The sequence below is a fragment of the Protobothrops mucrosquamatus genome, unplaced genomic scaffold (genome assembly GCF_001527695.2).
Source record: "Protobothrops mucrosquamatus isolate PMUCROS unplaced genomic scaffold, P.Mucros_1.0 scaffold1514, whole genome shotgun sequence".
In the NCBI taxonomy this organism is placed as follows: Eukaryota; Metazoa; Chordata; class Lepidosauria; order Squamata; family Viperidae; genus Protobothrops; species Protobothrops mucrosquamatus.
In genome coordinates this window covers 330,873-343,077 of record NW_015387686.1, presented here as the reverse complement: position 1 = coordinate 343,077, position 12,205 = coordinate 330,873, and the positions used below count along the sequence as shown (strand labels likewise).

General features: G+C 34.1%; 1 protein-coding gene across 1 annotated transcript in view; it reads left to right on the top strand.

Moving 5' to 3' along the window:
* Positions 1-4,057: 4,057 nt before the first annotated feature.
* Positions 4,058-12,205, top strand: part of LOC107293135 (bromodomain-containing protein 9) — a 31,251-nt gene continuing 23,103 nt past the window's right edge. Inside the window, exons 1-5 of the mRNA XM_015822270.1 lie at positions 4,058-4,191; positions 5,165-5,240; positions 6,443-6,541; positions 9,751-9,883; positions 10,086-10,197. Coding sequence (XP_015677756.1) covers positions 9,786-9,883; positions 10,086-10,197 — 210 coding nt within the window. The 5' untranslated portion in view covers positions 4,058-4,191; positions 5,165-5,240; positions 6,443-6,541; positions 9,751-9,785. The remainder of the gene's footprint in view (positions 4,192-5,164; positions 5,241-6,442; positions 6,542-9,750; positions 9,884-10,085; positions 10,198-12,205) is intronic.

Genomic DNA, 12,205 nt, shown 5'->3' with positions numbered 1-12,205 from the left:
GCTTGTTCTATTTCCTTTTTCTTGCTGTTCATCTTAATTAGCTTTTATTATCAAAATATATTCAGTTAATCTGTTATGATAATTTCTTGCTGCATGTTTTTATATCAATTATTTATTGTTCATTTGTTTTATATCAAACCTTATTGATATTTTAAATATTTTATTCTCAATGATACAATTTGTTTTATTGTAATGCACAGACGTTTTAAGCATAAGAATACTTTTTTTTAGGGGTAAAAGAAAGAAAGATTTTCAGGTTGGAGGTACCCAGCATGATTCCTCTGGTTCTTTTCCACAATCCCAAGATCTTTTGTATGAGATATATATGTAATAGAAAGTAATCTCTCTAAATTAATCCATTGATCACATCAGAAAGTGCAAGGCAACTTTAATTCTCTCAAGGTAGATCTCAGTTATAGATATGATAATTTGGCACCTAAAGATGAACTGTAAAATGAAGAAGCTAAAGAATTGAAGACTGAATATTCAGAATATAATTGAAACTGAATTGCATAAAATTTCAGAAGTATATCAGAAGATTTTGGTAAATAAGATGTAGAAAAACAACTTAATCTGCTTAAGATCTATTTTGACCTATAAGTACATGAAATTTTGGAAATCCAAGAGATATATGGACAATATGAATAAAAACCTCCATATTTGATAAAGTAAGCACACCTATTGAAATTTTGACTTTTTCATTATGTTTTAACATAAAGTTATTTGATCTTCATTTCAACTATAGATAAATGAGATATAACATAAAAAGCATCATGCACCATTTACACACTATAATCTTATAATTTAAGCAAGTGCAAATTTAGCACTCCTACGTTTATCACTATCTTAAATCCGTAAAATTAGAATTAGGTGCAAATGATTAAAAGATTGGGATCTGGAAGAATTCAGTCTTAATGAAACCTCAGACATTTAGTTTGATTTGCTCTTTGTTATTGAAGTGTGTGGTTTTACCATGCTTGGATTGAAAGAGCTCTTTGAGGCCTTCAGAAAAAGATTTCAGATGTCTATGAATCTGGGAAGAGATTTTAAAAGATCACCAAATAATTGGACATCATTCATTTCTCTGCCGAAGATCATCTACAAATGAAGAAGATTTAAAACAACTGCCAACTCAACTGGACCAAGTTCAGCTGAGAGCAGAATGCAAGATGCTGAAAGAAGTCTTTGAATATTCCCGAATTTTATCAGGTGACCTACAGATAGCTCTCACCACAATTGATATCAAAGTGTATGAATCCACCATTAGAAAGAAGCTGCAGAAATTAGATTACTTGGGAGATTCCAGAAGGAAACCTTTGCTGTGCAGAATGAACATCAGAGCTAAATTAAAGTTTACTCATGAGCACCTAGGTCAGGGGTTCCCAACCTGGGGTGCTCGCACCCCCTGGGGGTGCGAGATGATATTCCAGGGGGTGCAAAAACTTGGGTTTTCAAAATTATAGTGTATATGCTTAATTCATTGCCGTTATTTCAAACTTTTGTAAGGGGTGCGAAAATATATCAGAAGCGTTCTAAAGGTGGGGGTATAAAAAAGATTGCAAGCCGCTGACCTAGGTAAAGAAAGGACTTTTGCAATGTATTCAGGACAAATGAGGCAACAATAGAGTTATTTGATCATAATAGCAGAAGATATCAAAACCAAAGACAGAATTTCACAAGAAGAACCTGATTACCAATTGTAAAATGTGGTGGAAATGTTAAGCTTTGGGCCTGTTTTGCTGCATTAGGGCCTAGTAGCTTACCTTCTTAGAATCCACTATGAGTTCTTCATTGTACCAGAGGGTGCTTAAAGATAATTTGAGACCATTTGTCAGAAAATTGAAGCTCCACTGAAAGTAAACATTGCACATTGGCAACCTAAATATTCCAATAAATCTACCAAGGAATGGCTCTAAAAAAAAAGAAAAAGAAATGGAGGGTTTGGAATGGCTGTTAAAGTCCGGATCTAAATCCAGGAAGATGTGGTGGGGTGATTTGACACAGACAGTGCATGCAAGAAGCCCCTCAAACATTACACACTGAAAAACTTCTACATCAAGGAATGGGAAAAATTTCTTCCTGTCAATGTCAGAGTTTGTTACACACTTGTAACAAATTCTATTGCACGCTGTTTTGCCAAAGGGAACAGTACCAGATGTTAGAATCAAGGACTGCCTACTTTTCCCACAGAAGGAAATGACATGACTTAATATTTTGTTGAAAAAATGATTGCAAAGTAAATTTTATACAGCTTTTTGTACAGTTGCATCATCTTTAAATATTGTTGAATGACAATAAAATATTAATATGTCCACATACGTTAATAAAAGAGAAAAGCTTTATATGTGGTGTATTTACATTTTCAGATGACTATACTTGACATTTTCACATGACTTTATATAAATTATACCTGATTTAAGACTAAAGAGGCAGTATTGGAATTAAAAAGAAATTAAAATTTGAAAGTGGAGGATACTATAAAATTTTTGCCAGGTAGTACTGTGAGATATTCTTAGAAAGAAGAGAAATTTAATTTTTTTTATAATTGCCCTTCAGGAAAAAAGGATAAAATATACATAGGGTACTCTATAATATCTGGATATTTTTATAGATGCAGGCAAAGCTGTCACTTACACTGTAAAGATGCAAATAAAATGGTTTGACATTTTTCTGTAACAAAACAAAGGCGCAAAAGACTGGAACTTAGATTAGCCAATTGGCATTTCTGAGAATGAGAACTTTGACTAAGCAACTAATATTGCTTCATTAAATAATTCAGAATTGCAATCAAGGACCAGCTCATTATATTTGCTAGATTTAATGACTTCAATAATCCATTTAAAAATGAAAAATTGAAAAAAGATGCATATATTTTTATAAGGAACTCATATTATAAATTATGATATAATCAGTTGGAATGCATTCTTGGTCAAACAACTGTGGCTTTAGAGAAAAAAATGGGAGTACCCATATCTATATCTATAAAAAAAATAGAAAAACATGAAAGATGAGAAAAGAATGATCACACTTTCAGATTTAATTTGGAAAAGTAATAATTATCTCAATTTATATGTCTCATTGACTTTGTCAGAAGCAGTAAAGGTTGCAAATATAAATCATGTGACCACAGGACACTGTAATATTGTAATTGTAAGCTGGTTGTGAAGTGACCCAATTGCAATATAATCGCAAGGACACTGTGACAGCTGAATAATGACTGTTCATAAGACACCTTCATTCGGTACCATTATAACTTCAGTTTCTGAATGAGACTGTTAAATGTTGTTAAATGTCCTGTAAAATAAAATTTTATATATTTTTTTTAATTGTAAACTGCAGATGAAGATATTTTAGTACAAGAATATAAACGGGGTCTTAAATTTGTTTTAATATACTTTATATGTGGCTGTCTTTAAAGTTTACTCAGAAGCTGCAGATAATCCAGAACACAGCATCATGGGAAGTTATAAGCATACCACAGTATGATCATGTGATTCCTCTGCTTCATGAGTTGCACTGGTTACACCCTAGGGCAGGAGTAGGCAACCTTGGCTCTTTTATGACTTGTGGACTTCAACTCGTCCACGAGTCATAAAAGAGCCAAGGTTGCCTACTTCTGCCCTAGGCTTTTGGGTACAATTCAGGATGCTAATTATCAGTCATAAAGCTTTTTGTATCATAAAGCCTGGATGTCTGAAGTTCCATCTCCTTAAACCTTCCACAAACCTTAAAGCCTGGATCTTTCGCTAGGCTTTGGATTAAGTCAAGTGGTGGGAGTGATAAATGTGAGAGGGTAGTTGGTTTTACTCCTCATAGATGGCTTTGTTGTTGCTGTTAATTTTGTTCTTAATATTGTCTGTCACCTAGAGTCATGATGGAGCTGGGTAGTCTTATGATATTAAAATTAAAAAATATAGTAAGATGAAAAGAATGCTGACTTACCCAGGAAATTCATTATATTTACCTAGGGGTCATAAAACTCAATGGCTTAGAACCTATTTGTGGGGAAGGAGTGCATTTGATTTGTTATTTATTTAATAATTTGTACTTTGTTATAGCTGTATATTTGAACCAGAAGGAAATGCATGCAGTCTGACAGACAGCACAGCTGAAGAACATGTCCTGGCCTTGGTAGAGCACGCAGCAGATGAAGCACGGGATCGGATCAATCAGTGTCTCCCAAACAGCAAGGTCTTGTTAAATTAATTCACATTTTGTTTCGCTAATTTTCTCAGGAATTTTTGCTCAGTTGGATAAGAATTTTTACATAGTTTTTAGCACATGAATATTTTTTGTATGAGGAGTTTTTATGTTAAATCTCTACAATAAAGATTAAAAATGACATGTTTTAGACTTTGGTTTGCATATAACTGGAAATTAAATGATATGTTCTTACTATTCTATCATGAAGGTCTTCTTAAGAATTCAGTTATTTAACCTACATGTTAATGTTGCTTATGACAATACTCTACAATACTCTATATCAAACAGTATAACCCAACTAGAAGAATTAAAGTTAAAATTTGATGAACAATATCAGCTGATTGTGTTAATAGAAGATCTAAATGAATACATTGGATAATTCCATTTTTCTTCTTTTATTTAGAGCATTTATGAATACAAATGCTCTATTTTTTTAGAACAACACAGAAAATTGTGTTTTAGTACAATGTGTGGATCCAATTTCATTGTATATTATATTTAAGAACAGAAATATTCATATCCTATTCAAGAAGTTATTTATTAGATTGCATAGGCACGGCTCTTCTTTCAGTGACACATTCAACATCAACATGGCAGTAGGGCTGGGGAGAAGGGAACTGGGCCATGCGAGTGGCGGGTCAGTGCACATGAGCATGCACAACTCAACTCACACGAACAGTGGGCAGGCACACACACACGCGTGCATGCCAGCCAGCCACTTGTACAAATGGAGTTGTGCACATATGCGCACCAGCCCGCCACTCGCGAGAGTGGAGCTGTACCCTCGTGTGCGCCGGTCTGCCTCTCGCACGTCCCAATTCCAATGTAACACAGCCATTTAGTGGGTTGTGGGCTGGGGACTCCTGTGCTAACAGATCTCTTAGTATCTGTTAATATTTACTGATTAAACAGGAAACATTAAAAAAAACCCTGATTCTGCTTTTGTTATACTTAAATACAGATAGGCTACCTGAAAAAGAACACTGATGGATCTTTGATCTTCAGTGTACTCAATCCATCAGATCCTGAAACAGAAGGTAATTTTCAGATAATTGTAATAGTTTATATTTTGCATTGTAAATATGTTTTTAATTATGCATAACTAAGCTTGTGCTTTTACCTTGTTTACCAAAAGAAAATGTATAATGTTTTCATCTTTATTTAATAGACATAGGTAACTCCATTTGAATATTAAATATGCTTTAATAGTAAGGTCATAGCACAAAACTCAGCCCCAAGCCATCCTAGCAGCCAAGATACGTATTTGCTTTCTCAGTAGGAGGAGCAAAAAGACCGTGAAGGTCAGTTGGGGTGACCTCTTTAATTAAAGCATACATCTAAAATTGATTGGAACGATCATTTGAAGTTACTACATAAAGCTTTAATTTTATTTTTCATTTTCTTAGGTAATCTTGAATTATAACTTGTATTTCAACATTTATTGGTTAACCGAACAATTTAGTTTATTATATGTCAAACTCTTTCATGTTTATATTGCTAATTATATTTTAATAATTATCTTTAATGCAATTTCATATTTTACATGTTCAATTTCTTGATTCATTCATTCAGTAATGTCAAAATTAACTTGTTCATTAGTTTTCTTGCATCAATTTCTCAGTTAATGCAACATATTTGACTCTTCGTTTTAGTAAAAGAAATAAATTCTTTAGAGAACAGTTTCTAAAGTTTAGAAAGTTCAGTACTACAAAGAAGGGGGAAGTCAAAAATCAAATACTGATCTATATTATTTTTAGGAGTGTTTTTTTACATTTATAACTAATAATATAGTGAAGATTTTAAACTAAAATGTATACTTTCTTTTCATATCATAAAGACAATTCAGTGTATACTGCTTGATATAAGTAATGTTTTATCGAGCATTAATTGTATAATTTCAGTCATTATCTATTTATAGATCTTTTTTGAAAATACACCTCTGTTGTAGTTTTAAAAAAGACAAGGCTGAAAAAAAAGAAAAATAATTCTTTTTTGCTTAACTATATAACCTAATAACATTTTTTATTTTTGTTCATTATCAAATTTTATTTTCTGCAGCTCAGTTGTTCTTTACTAACATATTAAAACAAACTGATACTGTTTTAAAATATTAACAATTTCTGAATAGCCTTTTTAGTAATTTCAGGCAGAAGTTCTTAAAATCCATGATAATGTGTCAGAATATCCTATAACTTTCAAAAACTTACTAAACATTTATTTATATGTTTATTGTTGAAAGTAGAGGAGGAAAGCCATCCAGTGGATCTGAGCTCTCTATCCAGCAAATTACTACCTGGTTTTACAGCATTAGGCTTCAAAGATGAAAGAAGGCATAAAGGTAAGTTCTGTGATGCAAAGAATGTTTATATTTATAAGATTAAACATTTGTATTCATATTTATAAGATTCTTTTCATTTAATTTTGAATTTTTTTAGAATGTAATTACTAAATATCCGGTGACTCAGGTAGTCTGGTCCTGTAGGTCTCATTGCAATGTGAATGATTGATTTCATTTGGATGTAGGTACCATAATGCAAGCTTTTCTCAAGCATACAAAAGTCTTTGTGGTGTCCATAACTGGCTTAAAAACCAAAGAATGCTTATCTGTAGTTCCTCGCTGAACTAAAGACATATTTCAGTGGCATGGTCAGAATTCTGTCCTTGGCTCAGAAAACATGCATCACAGTACAATTAAATAATTTTAAAACTTTATCAAATGTGAAAAAAGAGAAAAATGGAAACTGACTGAATATGTAAAGGTTGTATGTTGACAATTTATTAACTTGTGTTATTAGTTTTTTTAGCTGTCCAAGATGAAGTTTGCAAGCTGTAATGTGGAAAAAAGAGGAAAAGAGGAAATTAATATTTTTACCATCTCTGAAGACTTTATCATTTTTAAAGTTTATAAAGTTGGAGTTGGAGGCCCTAGTGAGCAGGAAGAGAACAATCTCCAGGGAGATAGCTTTGTTGGAATGTTGAGGTTATTGCCATAAGTATCACACAGCTGAACAAGTTAGGAGTTCTGCAATTTAGAATGCTGTTTCCAAAGGCAAGAAGCCCATCAATGGTGATTAAAATTCTTGCTAGAATATTGCTCAACTAGACTATTAGAGAGTAGAGATGAAGTTTCTAACTTGTTTGACTCTTGTGGGATGGGGAATGAGAGGAGTAAGTGGGTTGGATAGGGTGAAAAAGTCAAGAAATATATCAGATGACATGATTTATGCCAGACAAGCTGAATATGTAGGAGGCCTATGAAACTGTTTCTAATAAAATGGAGGAGAAAAGAGTGGCTTTGGCCTTACTTTTTAGATATAGGAGAATGTTGGAGAAGAAACAGAGTAATCAGGGACAGAAGAAGAAAAGAACAAAGCTACTGGCTATTTGTGTGAGTCACAGAATTGGAAAAGAGGAACTCCTCCCTGGAATGGGAAATCAGGGAACAAGGTCTTTTACTTCATTCTGACCCAGCTGGCTGAAAGCTTGCTGGAGATGATGAGTAGGGGGTAAGGAGGGAAAGGAATGTTTTTGGATATTGTAGGAAATTATGGTAAATTTGATATAGCTGTCACATGAAAATTTTTGATATTGTGATTTGTTTGCACTTGGTAGGAATTATTTTTTCACATAGGTGAAATGACCGGGAGTAACTGGGAGTGTATGGGAGTGGAATGACCTGGAGGTAACTGGGAGATAGAGTCAAAGTAAAGACAGAGAGGCAGTTAATGTTAGTAATGGGCAGATGTATTAGTATTCTGAGAGATGGTGGTAGGCCATTCCAAAAGAAAAGAGATTATAAACGTGATATCAATCTTTACTTTTGATCCTCCAATTAAGACAGCCAAACAAATTTCTGGGGTCACTGAACTCAGGCCTACACTTTTGCATATAGATCTGCTCACAATAAAATTAGCGATATCCATTATTTAATGTTTAGTCATGGATGAGAGGCCCAATCTGGCATATGTCAGTGAGACTTGGATGAGAGGCCCAATCTGGCATATGTCAGTGAGACTTGGCTGATCAAAGAGCTGGGAATCTTTTGCACTGAAATCCATCCAGACAATTTCCATATCTTGCATTAGTTCTGACCCTGGAGCAGGGAGATGATATGGCATTGTATGTGGAAACTGGCTGTTCTAAAGAGCTATAACCACACGTGAGACCATATTTGTGAAGCTGGGCCAGAAGAAAAAACATGAATGCTGCTCTTATATCTTTCTCACAGATTGATGACAGTATCCCATCCTGAGTTGTTCAGTCCCATTGTGGAATGGTTATGGATTCACCCAGACACTGCAATTTTATCCTCTCCTGTCTGGGGCCACAGATAACCTGGAAATTGATGGCTACCATGACAGCTGGGGGTTTGTCCCAGATTATTGCCAAGACAAACCACATAATTGGCCATGCATTTGATCTGACCTTTACCATGGCGTAGATAAATATGATCTGAGGAACATTTTTATTAGCCCCTTGTCATGGAAAGATGTTGATATTAATTGAAGCTAAGGCCAGTTAAGATGGTTCTTGCAAATGCATGATAGGTACATAAGGCTTTTAGACAGTGCTTAGGACTTTGCAATCTGCAAGGCATTTCTAATAAATATATTGTAAGTTTCTGAAACTCAGCAATCACTAGTCTGCCAGATAACATTGATCCTTAATAATGTCTCCCTTCATGTTGATCCTAAACAGCTCCTTGATTTTCTGAGATGTTCCAGAAAATACAGTAGGTAAAAAATTACCTGAAGTAACTCCAGATGAAAACATTAAATGAATATGATAAATGGTTCAAGTTTACTATATTGGATAAAATTGGCAAAGAGGAAGAATTTATCCACCCCTTTTGCATGTGTGGAATCTCAGCAGTGTTCCGAATCTTTTATAAAATAAAGAACAATTTTGTGTAAATTGAAGTTATACAAACTATAGGCATACATTTACTTATATTTGATTTTTAATTTATGATTGATTTCACTCGGGCCAAACAGATATAGCCAAAGGGCCAGATGTGATCAGGGGATATAAAATACCCATGTCTGATGATCAGGATTCTCAATATAAACAGCTGGGCAAGAAGAAGAAAGGATGAACTTGGTTGAAAATCACCACTTCCCTGCTTCTCCAGGCTGGCTGCTGTTTATTGCCTTGACTTTGATTTATAATGAGTGTCTTTAGACTGCCTGAGCTTTGCAGAATATCAAAGATCAAAAGTCCTGCTCCAAGAAGATTCCACTGAAAATGTCGCAAAAGTATGGGATAATAAGAGAGAGGTTGGCATTAAAATAAGAGAAAACACCTTGTAGGATTGTTTATGAACAATACTTAGATGATAACTTCAAAAGACTCTAGTGTTTTCTGTCTTATTCTTTCACCAGACTCTTTATTCTTTGGAAAAATTGCACAAATTGATTTATAATTTTAGGAGTCACACTATCACAGAACCCAAAGTATAACTAGTTATTTATTGTAATATATATATATAAAGCCCAAGAGTTACATCTTCTTTTTTGAATATTCTAAACACATTTTTTATATTTCCAGTTACATTTCTTTCAAGTGCTAATACAGTGGTTTCAATGCAAAATCACTCTATCTTTCATGATCTGAAAATGGATGAAATGGAACTGCTATATTCAGCATATGGGGATGAGACTGGGATTCAATGTGCTTTAAGGTAAGATTGTTGAACTGCAATATTGAACCCCTGATCCTATAACAGTGTTAGCAATATACACGGCCTTAGCATATGAAGGAACCCAATTCATTTAGAAGCTAATATAAATAACAAAGAGAACAGCTTTAAAAATACCTAAGAAAGATAGTCAAAAGCAAAATGAATGCATCTGATATTTGTTTTACACTGGAATTTCTTTTAGTCTTCAAGAATTTGTGAAAGATTCTGGAACCTATAGTAAAAAAATAGTAGATGACTTGCTGGATCAGATCACTGGTGGGGATCATTCCAAGTCTATTTATCAACTAAAACAGGTAAGTGTGCTCATCAGACTTTCCTATCAAAGCCTACTTTATAATACAGAATTGAAGTTGTTGAAATTTAATAGTTTATAGCTGAAATTATTTTTAACGCCAGCTTTGTTATTGAAATAAATTATTCACATAATCTAAAATGGACTATAGCTAAATTACAACTAAAACCTCTACATTCCTTTTTTAAGATCAAAAATTGTGACATGGTCACAAAAAGTATCCTTTTTACCACAAGATAGTTTAAAGGTCTAGGAGTACTCCTTCCTTTTTTTAATAATGTGCATAGATAAATTTTTAGGGGTACTATTCAGGTCATAGAAGATATCTACAGTGGATATAGAAACTCCATCCCTGTTAAAATGTCAGGCTTTGGGGATGTAAAAAAAAATCAGACCAAGATAAATCACTTTAGAATTTTTTCCACTTTTAATAGAACAGAACAGAATAATGGAGTTGAAAAGGACCTTGGAGGTCTTCTAATCCAACCTTCTGCTCAAGCAGGAGACCTTATTCCATTCCAGACAAGTGGCTGTCCAGTCTTTTCTTAAAAACCTCCAGTGATGGAGCATTCACAACTTCTGAAAGGAAACCATTCTACTGTTGTTTTCACTTTTAGGAAATTTCTCCTTGGTTCTAGGTTGCTTTTCTCCTTGATTAATTTCCATCCATTGTTTCTTGTCTTGTCTTCTGGTGCTTTGGTAAATAGGTTAACTCCCTCTTCTTTGTGGCAGCCCCGCAAATATTGGAACACTGCTATCATGTCACCCCTACTCTTTCTTTTCACTACACTAGCCAAAACCAGTAACATATCCTAATAACATATCTTAACTACATATCCTAATAACATATCTTAACTACAATAATATATAAATATAATATATAATTGTACAATTCAGTTGAAAAACAAACTGAAATCTTTTCAGGGGAAAAAATAAAACTTTATAATAATGTTATTGCGCTAAGTGTGCACACCCTTAAACTAATACTTCTTTGGTTTTATGACAGTGCTCAGTCTTTTCGGACAGGACTCTATCAGCATGGCACATTTTGCCTTGGGAATCTTAATCCACTCTTGCAGAAGTGCTCCAAATCTGTCAGATTGCAAGGGCATCTCCTGTGCATAGCTCTCTTCAGATCACTCCACAGATTTTCAATTGGATTCAGTTCTAGGCTCTGGCTGGGCCATTCCAAAACTAGGAAAGCCATTTTTCAATTGATTTGAAGGTAGCTTTGGGTTGTTGTAATGTTGAAAGTTGAAATTTTCTTCATCTTCAGCATTATCAGAGACCTGAAAGTTTTGGGCCAAAATTGACTACACTAGTTGGAACTATTCATAATTCCCTCATCTTGACTAAAACTTAAGAAAAGCAACCCAAACGCATAATGCTGCCACTATCTGCTTCACTGTGGGTATGGTGTATATTTGGTGATGTGCAGTGCTGTTTTTCAGCCAAACATATTTTTTGGAATTATAGCCAAAAAGTTTAACTTTGGTCTCATCAGACCATAACATCATTTCCTATATGCTTTTGTCATACTTGATGTAGATTTTTACAAAATGTAGCTGGGCTAGGATGTTTTTCTTTGTAAGAAAAAGCTTCTGTCTTGCTACTCTACTCTACAGCCTAGAATATGAAGAATATGGGAGACACAACCAGTATTTTCCAGAAATTCCTGCAGCTCCTTTAATGTTGTTGTAGGCCTCTTGGCAGTTTCTTGGACCAGTTTTCTTTTTGTTTTTTTTTTATCAATTTTGGAGGGACATCCAGTTCTTGGTAATGTCACTGTTGTGCTATATTTTGTTTTGGCTAGATTCCATACTATATACAATGCCTTGCAAATGTTTTTGTACCCTTCTCCTGACTGATACCTTCCAGAATGAGATCCCTTTGATGCTTCCTAAGCTCTTTGCAGTCCATGGTTTCTGCTTTAAAAGACAACTGAGTTAATGTAAAAAAAATCCTAGTAGAACATCTGAACTTTACATGGGCTTGATCAGAGTCACATT